We start from the raw sequence: 20,374 nt of genomic DNA, 5'->3' as shown, positions 1-20,374 counted from the left end.
GTCCATTCTAAAGAAGATTTTGACCTTCAAAAATAGCTAAAAACAAAATTAAAATAGATTTTTACTGGTCACAGGAATTTTAAAATTGTTTGTATAAATAGAGAGATTGTAAGTATTCTATTTTAACTAATAAAAAAAATAATCTACAATCTTTCTATTTTGTTTTTTTTTTACTCTTACGAGATCTAAATTGAGCTGGGTCCAAGGAAATTTCTTTCTTTTTTTTTTTTCTTTTTTTTCAATCAGACCGGCTAAGATTAGCCCCTGAGTTTGGTAGTGAAGCCCAGCCTCGTACAAGGAGGCTTGTCAAGAGAAAGATTGCTTGCCATGCTTATAAATTTATCGTGCATAGGCTAAGCTGATTCATGAACTCAATACATCACCCTAGCAGCCAAGCATTCCTCTCTCAGCGCATGCGCACTTGCATCATTTTAAGGCAAAGCTACATTGCAACAACTGCTTTGGCGCGATAAATAGATATATATATAGCATTCCAAATCCTCACAGTAATATCCAGTGCTCTGATCCCAACTCCTCAGTTTGCAGGCTTTACCTGCAAACAAGCATTGCCCTTCACAGGAAGATTTCACGCCATCAAATGGAAGTACCTACAAAAATATCAAGGTTATAGAAATGGGGAAAGAAAAAGAAGAAAAGATACCAACGGGCGTAATCTTATAGTTAGATGTCCCTTCTATAAGTTCATGGACTCACCATTTTGTTAATTGGATGAAGTTGGTTCATGTTAGCTCAGTGGAAAAACTAATAAAAATGTTGAGGTTCTAGGGGGAAAACGAAGAAAAGGTATCAAACAAGCATAATATTTGAGCTATTAAGGACTGAATAAATTTCTGCAATCCCAAGGACCAAGAACAACGCAAGAAAAATGTAGATGTTTAAAGGTAACATAGATATCTTGCTGCAAGCATTGATAACAAGCATCAAAAACCTCAAAAGAAACTACACCCTATCAACCACCACACGCTTCTCTCCTTATAGCGTTAACAGGAGTATCAGTGTCCACTCCATCGAGGGGGAGTCGAACATATCTCACCGCTGATCCCCTGATAACAAAAGGCGAGTTCGAGCTTGGACTATCAACCACCACGGGCTTCTCTCCTTGTTGCATCATGAAGAATATCAATGTCGACTCCATCAGGAGGGAGTTGAACATATCTCACCACCGATCCCCTGATAAAACAGTTTCTTACCGACAACTGCAAAATAACAGAGCCAGCATAAAAATTTATACTCTGCAAACTATACAAATAACAGAGGCCCTTTAAATGATTGATGCATAATGAAAGCATGGGAAGCAGTACACTTGATAGAGAATTGTAGAAGTTTGACAACAAAGCATGAGAAGCGATGCAATGATGCACAAAAGTGAAGTCGCAATGATCTATGTTATGTTAGTAAAGAAAGCTTAAAGCTTATAGAGACTTAAGACAATAAAATTATATATTTTCATCATTTCATATGATTGATTTGAGAATGAAAGGATGGGAAATCGATAACTATAAACAAAAGCTAGTAATATAGCCCTTTCTAACGACTACGAAAAATGCTAAAACACTAGTGGAGTTAAATAATATAATACAATAGTAAGTCATTCTTCCATGGTGCTAATCAAAGAAGTATCAACAGTTGGATGTTATGGAACAGAAATATGATGTATAAGTTTTGTTTGCAACAATTTACGTAGGAGTGCAACTCTGACTTTGCAGCATTCCCTTTTTCTGGGCAGAGTACGGGGTAACTTATAGAAGAAGAATCTACAATTGGTCAGATGCGGCAAGATAATAAGACAATGACAGAGAAACAAATAGCCAAAAATAGAAAAACCATAATGGTGAAAGCTGTAAAGGTGCAGAGAAAGGAGCAAGACATACAAAATTTAGGACCAGCACGATGGTCATGCGACAATGACAAAATCAACTACATTGTCTCTTCTAGTTACATAGAAAAAGGATTAGCCATCATGATCAACCAAACATGTAATGATCAAAAGTAGCTGACAATTTGTTTGAAGTAAATAATGCAGCTCAACAAAACAAATGCAGATCAAACATTTAAACTGGTGATAATGCAATTTAAAACATAAAACCTTAGCCAGCAGATATTTTCCCATGTACGTGGGTTTTGCCTTATAAATTAAGTACAATCAACAATGCTTAAGAACTGGAACCAATGCCAAGAGTACCCCCTCCCAGTGCCCTACCGCCCCCCCCCCGCCTTCGCCCGCCCCCTCCCCCCACCCTGCAAAAAAAATAAAAAATCTTAAACAATACAATCTAGGAATATCTAGGATTACAGTCTCAAGAAGTTGATGGTTCCTTACCAGCCAAACAACTGTCCTAAATCTGGCCAATCAGCTGCCACATATCTGTGAACCGAACATATGATAAGGAACAGGGGCAGCAAATCAAATGCTCTTCCAGCATTCCCCCACTAGTCATATATTGCCTCATAGAAGAATATTAGATCCTCTAATTTCACTTCTTCTTCAAAGTGATAAAAAAGACCGAGTACCTGCTAGCCTACAAGCTACCGGTTCTCTCAGGTATAGCTACTATAATGTCACACTGTTCACATTAAAAATAAACTTGAGAAGTTATGTTATGTCATTTAACAACACCATCCAGCAAGGATGCATAAAAGGATCTGGCACTAAAATCTTTTTACTCCAGAACCGTTCCCCAAGATGGTTAATTTCCTCTAGGTTTTTTTGTCTCTTTATAATGTCAAGTACCAGACCACATCAGCAACATTTCTACATCGTTAGGAGTTGTATGATATGGGCTGGGGCCAAGATATAATGGAGCCAACCCTCTCAACAGTAAGCCATCACAGAACTTCTGTCTTTGCCAGATTGTAGATAGAGAAAAAGTTTGTCCAAGAAAAAAGAATTATGAACCACTTTATCATTCTTCTTTTTTATTTTTAAAAGAATTCAGCCTCTTAGAAAATCTTCCCAGATAAAAATATTTCTTCCCAAATGCTACAACGCTATCAATTATTTTAAAATCCAGAGCACAACGTTTTCCCTCGTATTGATTTTTCCCTTACAGCCTTCCTCCAAAGTTGTTTTATGCATGATATTGCACTAAATTAATGTCCAGAATAAACATTCAACAAAAATTTCTTTCACAGCTGATATTGAATAATTTGCTATCTCAACGAACAATATTCATCCCATAAATTGTCCAGCATACTTATGAATCAACCCCACCCAATTCCAAGACAATTTTTGTTTTACTTAAACAAAACCCTTTACAGATGCCCCTCATTCAAGAGAATGGGGTGAGAGGAAGTTTCTCGATAGTTTAGACCTATATGCATTTAGCTAGAAAAGATAAATCTAACCTATGAGTTTGAGTTGAAGCATTGACTATTTTTAACATTCAGATGTGCAGAGCAGAGTAGCTTCCCTGGTACATTTGTATCTCATTGTTCAGACTTAGGGCTGTGATCTTTAATGCTTTCTAGCAGATAATTATGCAGAAACATATCCATTATTTTCAAGAAACATCTCATTTGGAATCCTAATACGGCAGCAACTATATTCTTATACATATATAAATCCGTACATAATGCATGTATGTAAATACGTACATATACATCGCATGTATGTATATACATACATACTATATATGTGTCTCTATGGGCTAGCACCCAGACCTATTGGACCTAAAACAGGTGCCAAAACACTCAAGCAACTTGGGGAAACTTAATGGAAAAATTAACTAAGTTAAAAAGGCTGAGTATAACCAGTTTTACAAAGATCTGAGTTCAAAACTGAATGAAAGGGTAGAATAAGATAATGACAAAGTTGAGTGGATAATCCTAGACAAAAGAAAAGAAAGGCCTGATTTGATTGTTCCTCCTCTCTCTCCTCCATGTATTCTCATTGTATATAAGTAAATTCCAGTCTCATATACAAAAAGCTATTTGTAAAATAATAGAGGATACCTTACTTTTGAGGAATTCTGCACCAACTATGGCTTGCAATAGTTCATCCTACATGCACATCTCTAATTTACTCCAAGATACATAAATGGTAATAAAATTTAAAACCTAACACCTGACGTGACTTGCAACATAAATGCAGAGAAAGAAGTAATTTGTTAACTCTGGGTTCCAAGCTTCTCATGAGGATATCCATAAGTAAACTTATGATCAGGCTACTGCTTACAGATTTCCAAGTGCTGAACCATGCCAAAGGCTTCCTTTTTCCCTCAAAAAGATTAAGAGATGATACCACCAGTATCCTTTATTTGTTAGTGGTAAGTCATTACACATATTTACTGTTGCAGCCCACCAGAAAAATCTTCAGTTCTCAGTTATATGGTAATGCATGAAGATGAAGATGGAATTTTTTTTAGTGTCGATCAATAGCATATGCTATTTGTTTATTTTTTTTCTTTTCTTGTTTAACTATAAAAATCCATGTTTATATTTCTATAGCCATATCTATTATTTGTTGCAATTTGAAGATGGCTGACTAAGGAGAGCAAAGTGTGCGGTGTTTCAAGAGTCATTTTGCTTCTTTTCTATTTTTGTTTTATATGATAACAACAACTCTAAAAGAAGGCTTCATAGTGGAATTAGCAAGATCGCACAACGACTATTATTCCGGACACAGGAGATGATAATGGTCTTAGTTTTGGTTAGTTGGCAAGGGAAAGAGAGTCAACAGAGACGAAGGAAAAAAGTTAAAGAGCATTAGCAATGAAAGAGTAGATAACACTAAAGATCCACATATATGAAACGTATTTTATTCCTACATTCTAGTGCAGCTACTATTATTTCCTCTTCCAAATCCTACATTACCGGTACTCCAATCTCAACAATTTCAGATTGGACTATGAATCCCTTACTGTCACTTTATCGAATTAAAACCAAGTTCATCATTAGATCTTGTTTGTTCATATCCTATCATATAACTTTCGGGGGATCTTACATCCCTCTCGGGCATCCATTTATATCTTCTCTCACCCTTTAATCACTTCTTATCCTTACTCCAAAAAAGCCCTAACCTCGTAAAACCTGCCCCCTCCCCCCCACCCCTTCTCTTCCCCCCTTTCGAATTCTTATTTCTCTCCAATCCAATACTAGATTTGATCAAGTTTCCTGCAGAAAAGATGCAAACTGCCCTACGACCACTCCATAAAACAGTTTTCAACCTAACTGAATTTAATGTTAAACTCTGTAAAGTCACATTCTTGTATCCTTAACTATTTTTTTCATTTACTATTTTCAAGAACCTAATCTCCTGTAAACCCTGTTCATCCTTGCCCATATGCTGAAACTCTCACCTTGGATACACATTGATCTTCAGCACAGCAATCAGTCCTCATGAAGGACGGATCGATCCTACCATCTCGAATATCTTGAATGAAGAAGCACAAAGAATAACCGTCCAGAGTCTTGACCAGCCAAATGACAGACCATAAATCTGAAAGGAAAAATCTGGTCTCTCTATCCAGACACACTTAATTTTCCCATCCTAAAGTTCGGTTTCTTTACAACCTTTAAATATTCCTGGCACAAGATCTAAACTATAACCACAAACCCTAGTTTCTAAGTCTGATGAACTCTAACCACCAAATTTGCCCTTTTTTAAATGGAGCATGAATTCAAGAGTACCAGACAATCTTAAACAACCAGTAAGCCAAGTTCTACATCTAGGAACCAAAAAGAGAGTACAGCAGATTAAAAAAAAAGGGGGGTGGAATAATACCAAGTGGGGATACTTGTCTTGATCGACGACCCTACTGTTCTCGAGCTTTATATTGAGGTACTGATCAACGGAATGGAGGATGCCTCGGATGGCGATGTCGTTCTTCAACTCCACCGTCACTTCCTTCCCCACCAGCTCCTTGAAATACGAGAAGAAGAGCTGCGAGGGAAAGAAGGAAAACCGTTCGACAGAATGCCTCAAAGGAGGTATTTATGTTAACAGGCAGACGAGAGAACAAATAGTTCGAGCATACCATCTTCGATCTCTCGAGAACGATAGTGAAAAGGAGACGCCCTCAGCGCTTTCCCCTCTCGAGCGGAGGAGTATGTTGACGATGATTTGCTCCGGCTTCAAAAGTACAGGACCGAGAGATTAGTGACGGGCGTTTCCCAATCGGAGAACACTCCGGTTATAAGCATAGCGGATAACCTAAGTCCTATGCAACTTGACATCCATATTCCTAAATTAAAAAAAAATCTATATCTATATTTATTAATGAAATTAAAAAAAGTTCAAATATATGATATATATATATATATATATATATATATATATATTTCAGGTGTTCTCGAAGGATCAATATGGTTCAAATAAACCCTTAATTTCTACTTTTTGATTATTAAATAATGGTAATATTGTGGGACACGTGTCAAGGTTTAGTTTGAGTGGTTACAAAAAATATGCGATTAATTGTTAGCTAAGGGGGAAAATAAAAAGAACAAAAAGAAGAGAGAAGTGAAGTGCACAACATGTTTAGGATTGATTGCATTTTTTTTTTTTTTTGTGTGTGTGTGTGTGTGTCCAATGAGTTTCTTCTATCTTATTTAATTAAAAATCTAATCTTAGATCTCTTCTTCTTGGTCTTATTATGTTTTTAATTTTTAAAATACATAATTGATAAATGATAGCCTGAAAAATATGTTGATAGATTAGATATGGACCTAGATAAACCAAATGGAGCGGATATAAATTTATAAGAAATATAGATGGGTCAGACAATGGTTGACGACTTTTTGATGTTTTCCAAAAAAAAAAGGTTTAGAATTTCTTAGTAGCAATGTAACTAAAAGCCTTGAAATACACCAAAAGTGGCTGCTTATATATATATATGTCTTGGAGATGCATCATATTGCAATTTGCTGTTAAGTGCATTAGAGTACTCATCCAATGAAGCTTCACTTTCTTGAATCTTGAATCTTGATAAAGTATTGGAGACACCTTTCTCATGCAAACTATGAAGCTTTCCTACCACATACTCCATAGGAAATGTCATCAAATCACAATTGCTCCTTGTATTGGCTGCATATATTCGCTTGTAGAGCGCATATCATATTCATGCAAGCATATTTACTCAAACATCTTCGAGATGGAAACTTCCATAGTTGCATTATCATAAAGCTACAACACACTATTCCAGACAGCTCAATAGTCCATCAAGCACTTAGCTAGACGCCCGACTATTGTATCCTGCATCCATAAGATATCCTGCATTTACGATTTATCATGCTCATGAACAACATATGTACCCACAGCTTCGAAGGCTTCCCAACAGTTCAAGATAGTGCAAATCATTTTTTTATGAATACAATAATCAGAATTGTCACACAACCCACCCCAGGCACAAGGCTTTAACAATCCCCCTGGTAATTCCAACATCAAAAGAGCTTTATTGCCACCTATTTCAGCATGCTATTTAGCTACTTTTCCTGTTCCACGCATGGGATATCCTAGAATATCACAGCTGCATTTACCCCCTAAAATATGGGATATCCTGCTCTCAGTGTAGGAGGTTCATCTGTGGAAGCACTTCAAGCACTGCAAGGTTGCCCATACAATCTGCTCAATTGTTCCAAATGTAAAAGAGAGTGACAAATGGCATATATTAAAATAACAAGCCAACTGCACCAGGCTGAAGTGTGCCAACGGCATCTAGCAGCATTGATATAAGATAATACAATACAACAAATATGGCATCCTGCTAATCCTTTGACTCAAATAAAGACTTAAGAATAACAGTTGTTATATAGCCCAATGTAGCCCACCTTGTCGTCGTTTAGTGTCGCAGCTGCCTTCAGACTATGAACTTCAACATCGAGCAACAGCAACACCAACAGCCACAGTCATGTCAGTAAGCTGTATTACAACCTTCTCAGCCAAGCCAAATTCTTCCCATCATGGATACCTTTACAATCTTTCAACCCCGACTCCCAGTCTGATACTAGAGCGAAATTAAATGAGAGTCCTATCTCTTGATAGTGAGTCTGTACAGTTGGCAATGCACGAGCAATATTGAATATGATGACAATGGAACAATCTGAGTTCACCAGGGAGTTGATTTCATGACATGCGAACTAATTGCATATCTGTAATCTAACAAATTACCAATGACTACTAGGACCACCATGAGCTGCAGCCACTTTACTTCCAACATAAGGCTTTGGCTGCACAATATTAGGTCCTTCAATTCCCTCATCTCCTCTCTCAATCTTACAGCTTGGGTTCCTTCTGGGATATGAAGATGCATATTGTGCAGGGATGGCAGGATTTCTGGCAGCTCTCCGCTGTTCATACAGCTCAGAACCCGAGGTTGTGCAGTTGTTGTAATGCAACAATGATCCAACAACTTTGCCAGGCCTTGCAGCAGCACCTGTCACGCAAAGCAATATCCATAATGAGCTTCACATCATTCAGTGGCCAAAGAAAAGCTGTGTTTTGCAACAACACAGTAAAACATGCAAAATCCACTGAAACTATTAGGTCATTATTTAATAAATGCAAGTGAAAATTATTGATCTGTTATGGTAGTTCTGTAGCATTTACTGTCTTTCTGAGTTGTTTATATGCATCAAATTTGAATCAAGTAATTGACCGCGGCAATAGTAAAATTAGAAGAAAAAGGAAGTCATGATAAGTAGAAAAGCTGAGAAAAAGTGTTTCAAAAGAATCAGCATGATACGGTATTACAGTTCATAACCAAACTTCACAAAAAATTGCAGGCTCCCAATACCTTGTACTTCTTGATAATAAATGAAGTGATAGGATCCATAAGCTCATCGTTGACAACAAATGAAGTGACAGGATCCACAAGCTCATCGTTGACAATAAATGAAGTGGCAGGATCCACTAACACAGCTCCTTTTCATCCATAATACCATCCAAAAGACAATGCATCTAAGAAGTATTCAAGGAATCCTCTCTCTAGGACATAGTTTCCAAAAATAAGCGGGATAAAGAACACGGGCATTAAAAAAGAATCATGTTTGTGAAAAGAAGGTTTGTTATGTTTGTATCCATCTATTTCTTAACTATGCCACTTTAACCTTGTTTGATCCATCTTCTCTGGTCTAATGGATTAGTAACATTGAAGAGATTAATATTTGTTAACATCTATATATATATATATATATATATATATATATATATATATATATATATATATATATATATATATATATATATATATATATGCATATGTATGTATACATACATATAGAGATAGAGACAGACAGACAGATTATTTAAAGGAGAATAAGAAGAAAAACTAAAAGATGATGTGCGTAAGATGTTCAGATCTATTCTTTCTCTTTTTTTTTTTTGAAATTTACAGTAAATAATGGACTCTGTTTAACTTATTCAGGGGAAAAATTCTGCAGATTTGCTTAACCATAAAAAAAAAGGCAACAAGATTTTCGCAAACTATGAACATGCAAGATGACTGCTATTATAGCAGTAGCTCTCCAATATAATCTGCTAATAAATTGCAACTCCTTTGCACTAACATCCTCCCATGTCAAGTTTGTTTCGATTGACCCACCCTTTTGTACTAGTAATGATGGATGCATTAGCAGATTAGTATCCAAGAGGAAGTAACATGGTGTATGCTGTTTGTGAACTGTCATTTAAATAGACTAGACTACTCCAAATTGGAGTTATTGAGTAAACTTCAAAGAATGAGGAGATAAAAAGATGGGCAAACCAAAATAGAGAACAATCTGCTAACAACGAGGCACCAGTCATTTTCACATGTTGAACCCACGACCTTCACCAACCATAGGTCTAATACCATGTTAACTAATCATTTTGCCCCAAAAGCTTAAACTGTTAAGGAATGCGTTAACAATATATATTGGGCTTAAAAGATCAGAAAAGGACCAAATGATATGGAGGGGGAGCTATAGCGATGCTACACAACAGAAGCATATCAGGAAGACTAAGAGTAACATTATAAGAGAATGATCAAGGTGGCCACTGCTATACCGAACATGCTTCAGAAATAAAGAGACGAGCATTCATGAATAGTGGAGATGAGGATACTTCGACCAAGGCATTGTAAAACAAGGACAAGGGTAGAAACAAGTACATTAATGGATGACAACAAAATGCACAGATAAGAAGACCTCTTGAGATCGACAGGTAATGTGAAAAGAAGATCATATAAGGCAAAAGTCTGAGAAAAGGGGGCAAGATGGGGCAGTACTAGGATTACTTGAATTAAGTGCAGGAAGAAGCAATCCATTTGCATATCCCCCTTTCTTAGAGTTCTCCAATTAAATTGACCCCATTCAGAAGCATAATAATGGTGGCTGTTTCAATGTTGCATAGTTAGCTCTCCAGGCCAACTATATGACACTTAAATCACTTTCTAGCTTTGCTTCTTTGGTGGAGTAATATTATTGGTGGAATTCACATGATTCTTCCTATTCTTTCAAAATGTCATTTAATTTCTATTTATTATTTTAGAGATCAAGCTCCCAGATGAATATCTTTAACATGCCTACCATAAAGTATATTAAGATTATCTTCAATATCAAACAGCCCATGAGATTAAATGCTATCCACTAATTGAAATTACATATAGAAGTATGGAAAATAGAGCCAACAAGTTCACTTGCTGCAGAAAAATTGTAAGAGAACTCTATATTACCTTGGAATCTTTGGGGAACTTGAAGTGGAGCCCTTGTCATAGGGACCATGCAATTCTCTGGTTTTGGCTTCTCAGTTTCCTTGATTAAACATTTAGAAAAATCTTCTGTAATGTCCCTTGAGTTCTGCATCTTGTTATCTGAATAAAAAACACAAGGCCTATGCACACAAAGCTGAATCAGTTTCATACACAAAGAGAAACCGATTCCTTTGGCTATCTTCAAGCATGAAATATCAGGTACCTGGGTAATGACGCGTGTTGCCTCTCAGGTGGGGCAACAGTTGCACCATTTCCATAGTTCTCTTCAAGATAAGCAAACTGCTTCTTGAAGTGATCCACAGCACTGCAAACAAAATTAGTTGAATCTAAATTTCAAGATTTTCACTAACACTGATGGCTAAGAAAGAAGCATTTAAAAAAAGTGGGAATTAGATGTTCTAGACTAATTAATTAATGGCAAAAAGGTTTCTAAAGATAGTGACCATCCTGCCAGCGTGACACATGTTGTGCTGCACACCGTTCCATGCCAAAATAAAAAACAAAAAAATAAAAAGTAATTTAATTGGTGTCATTCTGACCCATGCTGGATGCCAGTACTGGCCTGACTTGTTATGTGTCCACCAGTACCACCAGCAGTTGAGAACTTGGATGGCAATATAAATATTTATTGGTATACAATTACACTACACTATTTTTGAGAACAAGGTGACTGAAGCCAATGGTAAAGTAAATATTGTTAAATTACCATGAAAACATAATTTGAATTAATGATCAAGGGAATACTTCTCTAAGACATTTTTAGATTTACAATTTAGTTTGCACATATGCAGCTTTGTTCTAGGTAATTTCAATAATTATAAGAATCCAAGGTCAAGCATGTAGAGTTTTCTAAGGCCTAAAACAACTGTTATGTTCCAGACTGACAAAAGGAATTATAACCAGGAATGTGTGGGAAAGTGGACATTTTAGAAACAGTTTTAGTCATTGCTCAGGAAATGTCTATAGGTTCAAGATTCTGGTAAGAATCCGAAACAGGTACATTACCTAGGTAGAAAATTCCGGCCACTAAGAACTATACACCCATCTCTCTCTCTCTCTCTCTCTCCAAGCATCATTATGAGATATGAATGCTTTAAAGAAACTTAAGATCATGAGAACAATTAGAAACACCTAAATGGTGAAGTGAACCTGTGTACAGCTGTCAGTTCCATGAGCTGCCCGCTAGCTGGCTTGAAAAGTTGCTCAATTAGTAAATGAGACAAGCTTGAGCCCGAAACTGAGCTCAAACTAACTTCAAGCTTAGCTTCAGAACTGCCATAACAATAGTTTATGACTCGTATGCATGAGTATGTCTGGATGCCCATGTGCATGTACATTTGTTTCAACTAAACTATTATTTCTAATAAAGTCTATCATTTAAGAATAATTTGAGATCAATGTAGTTCAGTAACTAAGTGTTACCACCATTCTAAACTCATTTAGGATCTAATGATTGAGATATGCTAAATATGTATACTAAAAGTCATGGTGGGGCTCTAGCTCCTGCCAATGAGCTGCTCATTAACAACTTGACTTCAGCTTCAAATTAATTGAGTCAACTTTAAGCCTAGGAGTTAGTATCAAATTATTATTAAGCTGAGCTTGAGCTTGGCTTGATTATAAACAAGTCAAGCTAGAACAAGGACTGGCTTGCCAAGCTTAGCTAAGTTGCACCCATAAACCAGGATAAGTGCATTGAAAGTTCAGAATAGATACATCTTAGGTAATTTCATTATGGAAAGCCAGATGCAAACTTCGCGACAATACAAGCCTCCAGCATGTATATTCAGTAATTATGATCTCAAAGGAACCGAGTATAGGAATCAGGACTCCAATGGTCCCGAAGTTTTGGGATTAGGTCATTATAGCAAAATACCTTGGATACATGAAACCAGTTGACTCCGTCCCTTCCAAGAACTCTTTCTTCAGCTTTGGATGATACTCAAGAATTTCTCTATATATGAGCTCCCTTACATCCTCCTTTGTTATCCTTCGTCTCTCAAATTCAAACTCCATTTTGGTAACTGGCTGAGCAGAAGGCTCCCTCTCAACCTTTGCTATATTCCTGAAATAGGGATCGGCCAAAGCCTGACACCTTGTGGCAAAATCAGCTTCTTTAGATGGAGCAAGCATATTTACATACAAAGTAAAGGAGAAACAGAAAGCTTCATTTCTACTATGGTAATCCAGTTGAAGCCTGCTAACTGTACCTCCTCAGCAGTTGGGCGATCCTTGGGTTCAAAAGCTAGCATCCTCTCTAGCAAACGAAGAGCAAGTGGATCGGTATTTGGAAATTTCTGAGAGAAAGGTACAGGTTTTTTCCTGCGCATGCTGCTTAAATATCGTCTGGCCTTCTCATTGCGTACCTGCAGAAAGTAAAGAAAGGTTCAATGTAGCTACTACAGATTACCATGACCTAAAAAGGACATCCTCATGCATGTTAAAGAGTTTTTGTGAAGTGACATGGACCCTGGCAATGGCTTCTGGAGAAGGAGTTCCCAACAGATCTGTCATTAAATCCAATTGGTGGACCACATTCTTTCCAGGAAAAAGAGGCTTTCCAGTTAATAATTCGGCAAAGATACAGCCAATGCTCCAGATATCTATTGCTGGTGTGTACTGCAACAGATTCAAATGGTAAACTAAATTACATAGATGTACAGATGCTTTTATAAACTTAAGGACAAAGATATTGTCAGAATTTTATTTATCAATGAGACAATCAAGGTGCCTATTCACAGGCTAAAATAGCAAAAAGAGCCTAAGGTTGCTTGGGTAAGGGATATAATTTTGTTCATTTTTCTTAGCGCTATGGTGATAAATAGAAGACTAGCCATGGCATAGAGCAATAGCAATACCAAGAAATGTTTAAATCCGCCAATATATTACTAGCAAATAATACTTTGTTACATTATGTGACCAAATGTTTCACAGATCATAAAACACTATCAACATTACTATGAACATGAAACACCAACTATATCAACAAACAAACAAAAAAGAGACACACATGCATGAGTGTATTATTATAAAAAAAAATCCCAGTTTCTAACACTTGATATGTGGGGCCACATCCATCCAGCAAGCTCCCCTCTTTGCTGAGAGCTTATGACCTTCCACCCCTTTCATCTAGCTCAAGGAAAAATTAGTCACAAATCCACCAGTCCAATGCAAGATTATGAGAGTTCATTTAAACCACAAGCTCTCTCATGATATATCACCCCTTTATGCAAGAATATAGCCAGCAACTCGCCCCTTTTTCATGATGACTGAAGTGACTATCTATCTCAATTTGCCACCAAAGTGGGGTCATATCTTCTAAATCAAGTGAAAAGTACTCATCCGAAAAGTTGTACTTCTCGAACACTGTCAATAGCTTGGCCTCTTTGATTTCCAGTAATCAATCCAATACCAGTTTTGTTTGGATTCCCACTACAGAGGCATCAGTGTTTGTTTTTATGCAGCCCCTCTCAGGTGCTTTCCCTCTGCATCAAATCTTCTCTATAATTCTGGTCCTCCATCCTGTTTTCCAAGCTTGTCTTCTAATTTACAGAACTGTTTTAAGTTTTAACCAAGAGTTTTAAATGCCAGAGGCACAAGACACATGTGCTAGCTGTCCATGTTAAAAAATAAGGTAAAATTGAATTAAATAAAATAAAATAAGGAATTTAAAAAGCCCTGTTTATTAATAGCATTCAATAGATGCCAATGCTAATCCATGCCAAGTGTCAACACGGCTTGGCATGGTGCATGGCAGAAGGCACAGGCCAGCACTTGAAACCATGGTTTCAAATTAAATGTTTTCCTATTTTTAATTTTAACTTCTACCCATAAATCATTTTCGTCTCCTTAACCAAGAACTCAATAAAGAAGAGATGACAAAAGTCCAATTACTGTGCATTGATAATGGTTGAGCCAGACTAATCATCCCAACCACTTGGTGGTTGTTGTAAGGTCAATATCCATCAAAACTTTCCATACTTTTCTAGATCTTCAGTAATTAAATAATGCAACATAAGAGAGAGAAGCATTCATTTCCAATATTATAACTGTTATGGTGACATTTCTTTGCAGGGAATTATTCAAGCATAGACCATTCACTGATTTTCCAATAAAATACAGAAGTAATATTATAAATATACTAAGACAGAACATAATTAAAATTTAGCCAAAGAAAAATATTCTTCAAATAGTAGCTCATATAAAATCTAGATCACCAAAAGCAGTATTAGAGCTTTGATTTTTTTAAAAAAAATCAACATGAAGGATGAATAAATCCTACAGACCTTCGAGAAAAATGATCCACACAATTCAGGCGCCCTATACCACCTTGTTGCAACATAATCCTGCAAGTAGTGCCAAAAATAATTAGGTTAGTTCAATTGTTCAAACTGCTAATTCAATGTTGAGATCCAAGGGATATTATTTATAAAACTACTGGCCATATTTAACTGAGAAGAAAATACCGTCCAAAATATGGCAGTGGGAGTGTCATTGAAGGCCACCCTTGCAAGTCCAAAGTCACATATCTTGAGTTTGCAGTCAGCATTCGCTAAAATATTTTTGGGTTTGAGATCCCTGTGAAATACATTTGCTGCAAATCATAGGCATGAAAGCAGAAGAATAAAATTAGTAGCCAAGAAAAAGACCAAGTTGGATTAAGATCGATACACAACATTCAATGTGATTCATGCATGATTTGGAAAACCATAATCCCGATGAAGAAGATAATTATGTACCTCAAGTATCTTTAAATGCTTTTGCTAGTGTTTTGACATTTGGCATGATACAGTACAAAAACACTATATAGCAGCAAGAAAAAAAAAGGCAAAAGAAGCCAATGTTTCAAGCAAAGGGCAGGTGGGAAAAGAATTTAAAGGATTATCCCTGAATGAATAACAAATGAAGAGCTTTACGAATTTAGGGACCATTTTAGTTGTCTGAGTTAAGAAAAAGTGTGGGAATGGCAATGAAGAACAGATGCAGAAACATGTAATAACTTATGATTAGAATTATGCAATACTTTATAATTTATTCCTATGGTTGTATTCTCAAGAAATGCATGAACAGCGATTTAAAAATGATGAAAAAATAAATCAAAAGTCCTGATTGAAGATTGATTTTGAAAAAATATGCAGTAAAGAGAAAGATATTAGAACAATGAAGGACCTGGAAGCAGCTGCAGAAGCAGGAGCAAGACTGAAGAGTAGGTGTGACTCAGCTACGTATCAAAATTATACAAATCTCTAGTCCTTAATCAACTTAAATCAACCCCATATTCCTAAGAGTAGCCAATTTTTATGGCATATAATTGGACTAAGAGAATTCAGAAACAATGGAATAAAGCAGGGGAAACAAGTCCCAGTAAATCACGTAACAAGCATATGGAGCAAAAATCATTTTGTGTTGGTTGATTCGCATCTATTATGCATCTAGATTTAAAGATATGTATTTAACTAAATTATGTTTCTTGCACCATAAATAGTTGATCTTGCATTATACTCCCCCAATCCTTGGGCTACTAATCTTTACATTAGGGTTGCTTCTGGCATCATCCTCCCTTACTTTTACAGCACGGTTGCAATGTCCATAAGCACGTGCATCTTTTAAAAAAGCAAATGAAATAGAAAATAAAAACTCATGCAAAAGATTGATGTACTACACCTGTGTGTATGTACTTTAAACCTCGAAGCAGTTGATAAAGGAAAAATTGATAGTGTTCTGGAGTCAAATCATCATTGGCCTTAATAACCTGGTGTAAATCAGACTCCATGAGTTCAAAGACAACATAGATGTCTTTGAATTCCCTTCTTGATGGAGGCAGTAGTATGTGTTTGATTTCCACAATGTCTGCATGACGCAGGAGTCTGAGAAGCTTAATCTCGCGAAGTATACGTGTGGCATCAGAGACATGTTCAAAGATATCATTGATCTTCTTGATGGCAACTTTTTCCCCAGTATGAGTATCGAGAGCAGAGCACACAACACCATAGCTGCCTTTCCCTATCACTTCTTCTATCCTGTACCTGCTACCCTCGCCATATTCTGTGAAGAAGTCTACTTCTGCTGATGCCTGCATAATCAATGTCATCAGGTCCAGAATATGGGCTGGCAGTTAGAACTACATAAAGAGCATGAGACTACAAGCAGCAACTACAATTTTGAACATATAAAAGGGAGGAAGAAGACAATCAGGGTAAAATGTGCCAAAAGATAGAAGTTGCCGAAAGATATTTTACTAATGCCAAAAGATATCTCCCCAATCAAGGGTAAAATATGCTCTCAAAAGATATATTTGCAAGCCTTATATAGATCCTTCATATCTCTATATAGGAGTTGGCATTTCTAAAACTTTTAATGGGCTGGAACATGACATAACAAGCGGGCATGATAAATAAAAGCTTATGCAAGCAAGTGATTAAGCAGCTACACAAATTCAGTGCCTTGCACTGAATAACCCTCCTTTAATCAGACAGAAAGAAGCAAAAAAGTCATCAGCAGATAAACTGGTCCACATGCAAGATGAACTAATTGCATGTGTTTGCATAATGCACTATCAGATGAAAATTTCAATGCTTTCAGGAGTGGGGTCACTAGAGAAACAGCAAGCAACAAACCTATTCTCAGCGTGTCACATCCAAACTATTCTCAGATGACCGTGGCTAATTTATCCAATCTCCAACAGTACAAGATCATCACACATCTTGGGTCATACGAGAGGTACCACATCATCCAAACTGAAAATTCATCATTATTTATTCTACAGAGACATGCATACAAAATTTGACAAAATTGAGTATGTAACCAAGAAATTCCACCGCAATCTGCAAACGTCGAAATCTTCAAAAATTCACATCAAAAATTGAAAATGATAAGGAAGGCTATAGGAGAAAGAAAAATTCAAACAATCTCTTGATTCTCCGCTTGTCTATTTGAGCACCACTTCATCCTCTGAATATAAAATTCGCCACTTTCAAGAAGAGTTATATTATATTCAACACAGATGCCAAAAACTGGAAAGATCTCACCTACCAAAGAAAAACATCACTAAAGACAGACACGATCCACAAAATACAACAATAGAATACCAAAGTAGACAAAAGGAGGCAAAAACAGTCAAAGTAAGACCGATATGGTCTACCAAGTAATCAAGAAGAAGAAGAATGAATGAGGAAAAACTTCACCTTTCTTCTCTGATCTGGCTGCATCTTATCATAGGAGCCTCAAGGACCAACGAAACACATCCAACGCTCTCTTCCGTAGCTGCCACTATGACCACAGCTCAAACAGACAACCGATCAACCAGAAATCGCGAAAAATCACACATTTAAAAGGCCTCCAGGGACAGAACTAGAAAATATCGAAAGATTGATGGAAAGCTAAGATTTTTGAAATGGAAAGAGATCCAACAACAGCTGGAGATGCCGAAAAATAGATATAATCTCCTGAAACAAGGACGGACAACCCATAAGTGTAAGAAAAGTCGGAGATCGGACAAAGAAGGCAGCTGGAACCTCCTCCCTATTCTATCCAGTTCTCTCCTTCAAATTTTTATATTCTGGAACCAACCCTCCATTGGAAAACCAAGAACCTGACAAGGCTGACATGCAACCCAGGCGGAGTCCCCATCATCTCCTACACTTTTTAATCTATTCCCACCCAAAAGAGATTAAAAAAAAACTATTTTAATAGTAAAAAACTCACCTTTTCCTCTCCTGAAAGCTTATAAATTGCAGCGGTATTGAGCAAAAAAAAAACCTCAAAAAAATAAAAAAAAATGGCCTTCTTCTCCGCTACAAGCACTAAAGCAATCTGACCAAGAAAAGGACAAAATTGAAGGGGGAAAAAACTGAGAGCAGGAAGGAGGAAGGAGAGGAGAGAACGAATCTTGGAAGGGGATGGGCCGACGGAAATATTAATAAGGCTAGTGGGATGGCGCTTGGTTGTGTTATGGTAAACCGCGGAGAAGGTTAGCGTCGCCTTATCAGCCGTAGTGGCGTTCGCTAATTGGACAGACTAGATCGGCCGACACCTCGATGGTTAAAGTTCTTTGCGGGTAAACTTACCGACTTTTTTTTTCGGTGTCATTCAAAAACTTTATATTTGGACATAATTTTGAAATGGTATCATTGTATACTCCTGGGTATTATTGGAAATATAATATATGTTGAATTAAATTAAAAATTGTTTTTAGAAAAAGAAAAGACGCTCTGCCGAAATAGTGAGTTTTTTTTTTGCTAATAATTCAAATTTACAAAATATCTTCTTGAAATTTATATTTATTTTTATACCTTCATGAAACACTATTTTTGCACAAATGCTCATAATATATTGGATCTTCGTTAATAAAAGCCATATTTATTTTATAAATATTTGATTTTTTTTTGTTCTCTATTGTGATCGTTTTATAAATATTTTTTTACGCACCTATCTATTAAGAGTATTTTAGTTTTTTTAATTTGGAATCGTTAATTTTTTAAGCACATAAGCAAAAACAAGAATAAAAAAAAGATAAAGTAGCAAAATAAGTATTTTATAAAGATATACATGTAAATATTAATTTTGAAAAGATATTTATATAAATTTTGATATTTAGAAGAATGTTTAGATTTTTTTGTGCAGCTTATTGCACTATTTTCTGGTGGGGCTTTTTTTTGTAGTTGTTGTTAAGACGGATGGATCATATCTGACGAGTATGGATATACCCAATAAAATCGAAAATAAAATACCTCAAAGTGTCAAGTGCAACTTTTCATCTCCAACCCACAAAGTATTACTGGGATAACTGGCTACATAAGCAGCCACCTAGTTCGCTGCCCATTAGCTTCACTGGTGGGGCAATTTTGGGTGTAGAAAAATTTATGGACAAAATAAATTTAGCAGCAAGCACCCTAAGGTCACTCCCAAACAATTGAGAAGAAGCAGTGGGCAAGAGGGTACTGTAGGAAACATATGGTGTGGACTGTAGACAGCATTGGATAAAGCTTTTCTTTTCTTCTCTTTTCTTTTCATTTTAATGTTAATGTTTGCCTTTTTGCACAAAAGGGACTTTTTTTATTCTTTCAAGAACCATGCCACATGAGTTTTCTTCAAACTTTGGTGAGTTCACTCTCAGCCAATCCAAATTCGGCAATTGGTGGGTCCTTCATTTCAATCGAGTGGTCTTTCATCTTGGCATAACATGATAGGGTTGGAGACCCAAGATTGTGTGGCCATATTATTGCTCTCTATTTTAATTAATTATTTGTAATTTTTTATATTATTTCTGGATGCCAGATGGCTACGTGCATGTCCACCTGGCTTTGACTAAAAGGAGTCATCTTAATTGACCTGTTTAGTCTCTTTCCTTCCTTAATATTTTTGATGATAGTTTTGTTAACTAATTAATATACTCTATTTTAATAAATTGCATGTTTCTCATGATGTTTTTAATTAAGTGGTTGCGTGCAATGTAAGAGCTAAGAGGTTAAATTTCTTCCGTGTTTTCTCATGAATACCTTTCTAGATATTAAATTTTATATAAAAATATTTTTAAAAAATTAATATTTATATATATATTTGTAAAATACTTATTTTACTATACTATTTTTTTTATTCTTAATTTTGCATATGTACCTACGTCATCTAACACCGTTAAAAAAATAATGATTCCAAATTAAAATAACTAA

General features: G+C 36.2%; 2 protein-coding genes across 4 annotated transcripts; both read right to left on the bottom strand.

Moving 5' to 3' along the window:
- Positions 1-878: 878 nt before the first annotated feature.
- Positions 879-6,145, bottom strand: LOC103709913 (sm-like protein LSM2). The gene is made up of 3 exons (XM_008795443.6): positions 5,997-6,145; positions 5,744-5,902; positions 879-1,217 (listed from the first exon to the last, which is right to left on the bottom strand). The coding sequence occupies exons 1-3, from the start codon at positions 5,997-5,999 to the stop codon at positions 1,098-1,100; spliced, it is 282 nt and encodes a 93-aa protein (XP_008793665.1). The 5' UTR covers positions 6,000-6,145; the 3' UTR covers positions 879-1,097.
- Positions 6,146-7,599: 1,454 nt separating this feature from the next.
- LOC103709912 (mitogen-activated protein kinase 15) lies at positions 7,600-18,596 on the bottom strand. 3 transcript variants are annotated; one of them, XM_008795442.6, is made up of 11 exons: positions 18,411-18,596; positions 17,891-18,151; positions 16,371-16,779; positions 15,173-15,300; positions 14,993-15,052; positions 13,176-13,325; positions 12,917-13,072; positions 12,583-12,794; positions 10,909-11,010; positions 10,668-10,825; positions 7,600-8,390 (listed from the first exon to the last, which is right to left on the bottom strand). In XM_008795442.6, the coding sequence occupies exons 2-11, from the start codon at positions 17,912-17,914 to the stop codon at positions 8,122-8,124; spliced, it is 1,668 nt and encodes a 555-aa protein (XP_008793664.1). In that variant the 5' UTR covers positions 17,915-18,151; positions 18,411-18,596; the 3' UTR covers positions 7,600-8,121. The 3 variants fall into 3 exon arrangements, with proteins under 3 accessions (XP_008793664.1, XP_088567222.1, XP_089783249.1); XM_088711096.2 differs by having other exon boundaries at positions 17,891-17,975; XM_089927123.1 differs by lacking the exon at positions 18,411-18,596 and having other exon boundaries at positions 17,891-18,333.
- Positions 18,597-20,374: the final 1,778 nt, after the last annotated feature.

Source organism: Phoenix dactylifera, chromosome 14 (genome assembly GCF_051530095.1).
Source record: "Phoenix dactylifera cultivar Ajwa chromosome 14, Ajwa_hap1_PhDact_Kaust_v1.1, whole genome shotgun sequence".
Classification (NCBI taxonomy): Eukaryota; Viridiplantae; Streptophyta; class Magnoliopsida; order Arecales; family Arecaceae; genus Phoenix; species Phoenix dactylifera.
This window is presented reverse-complemented; position numbering and strand designations above follow the sequence as displayed.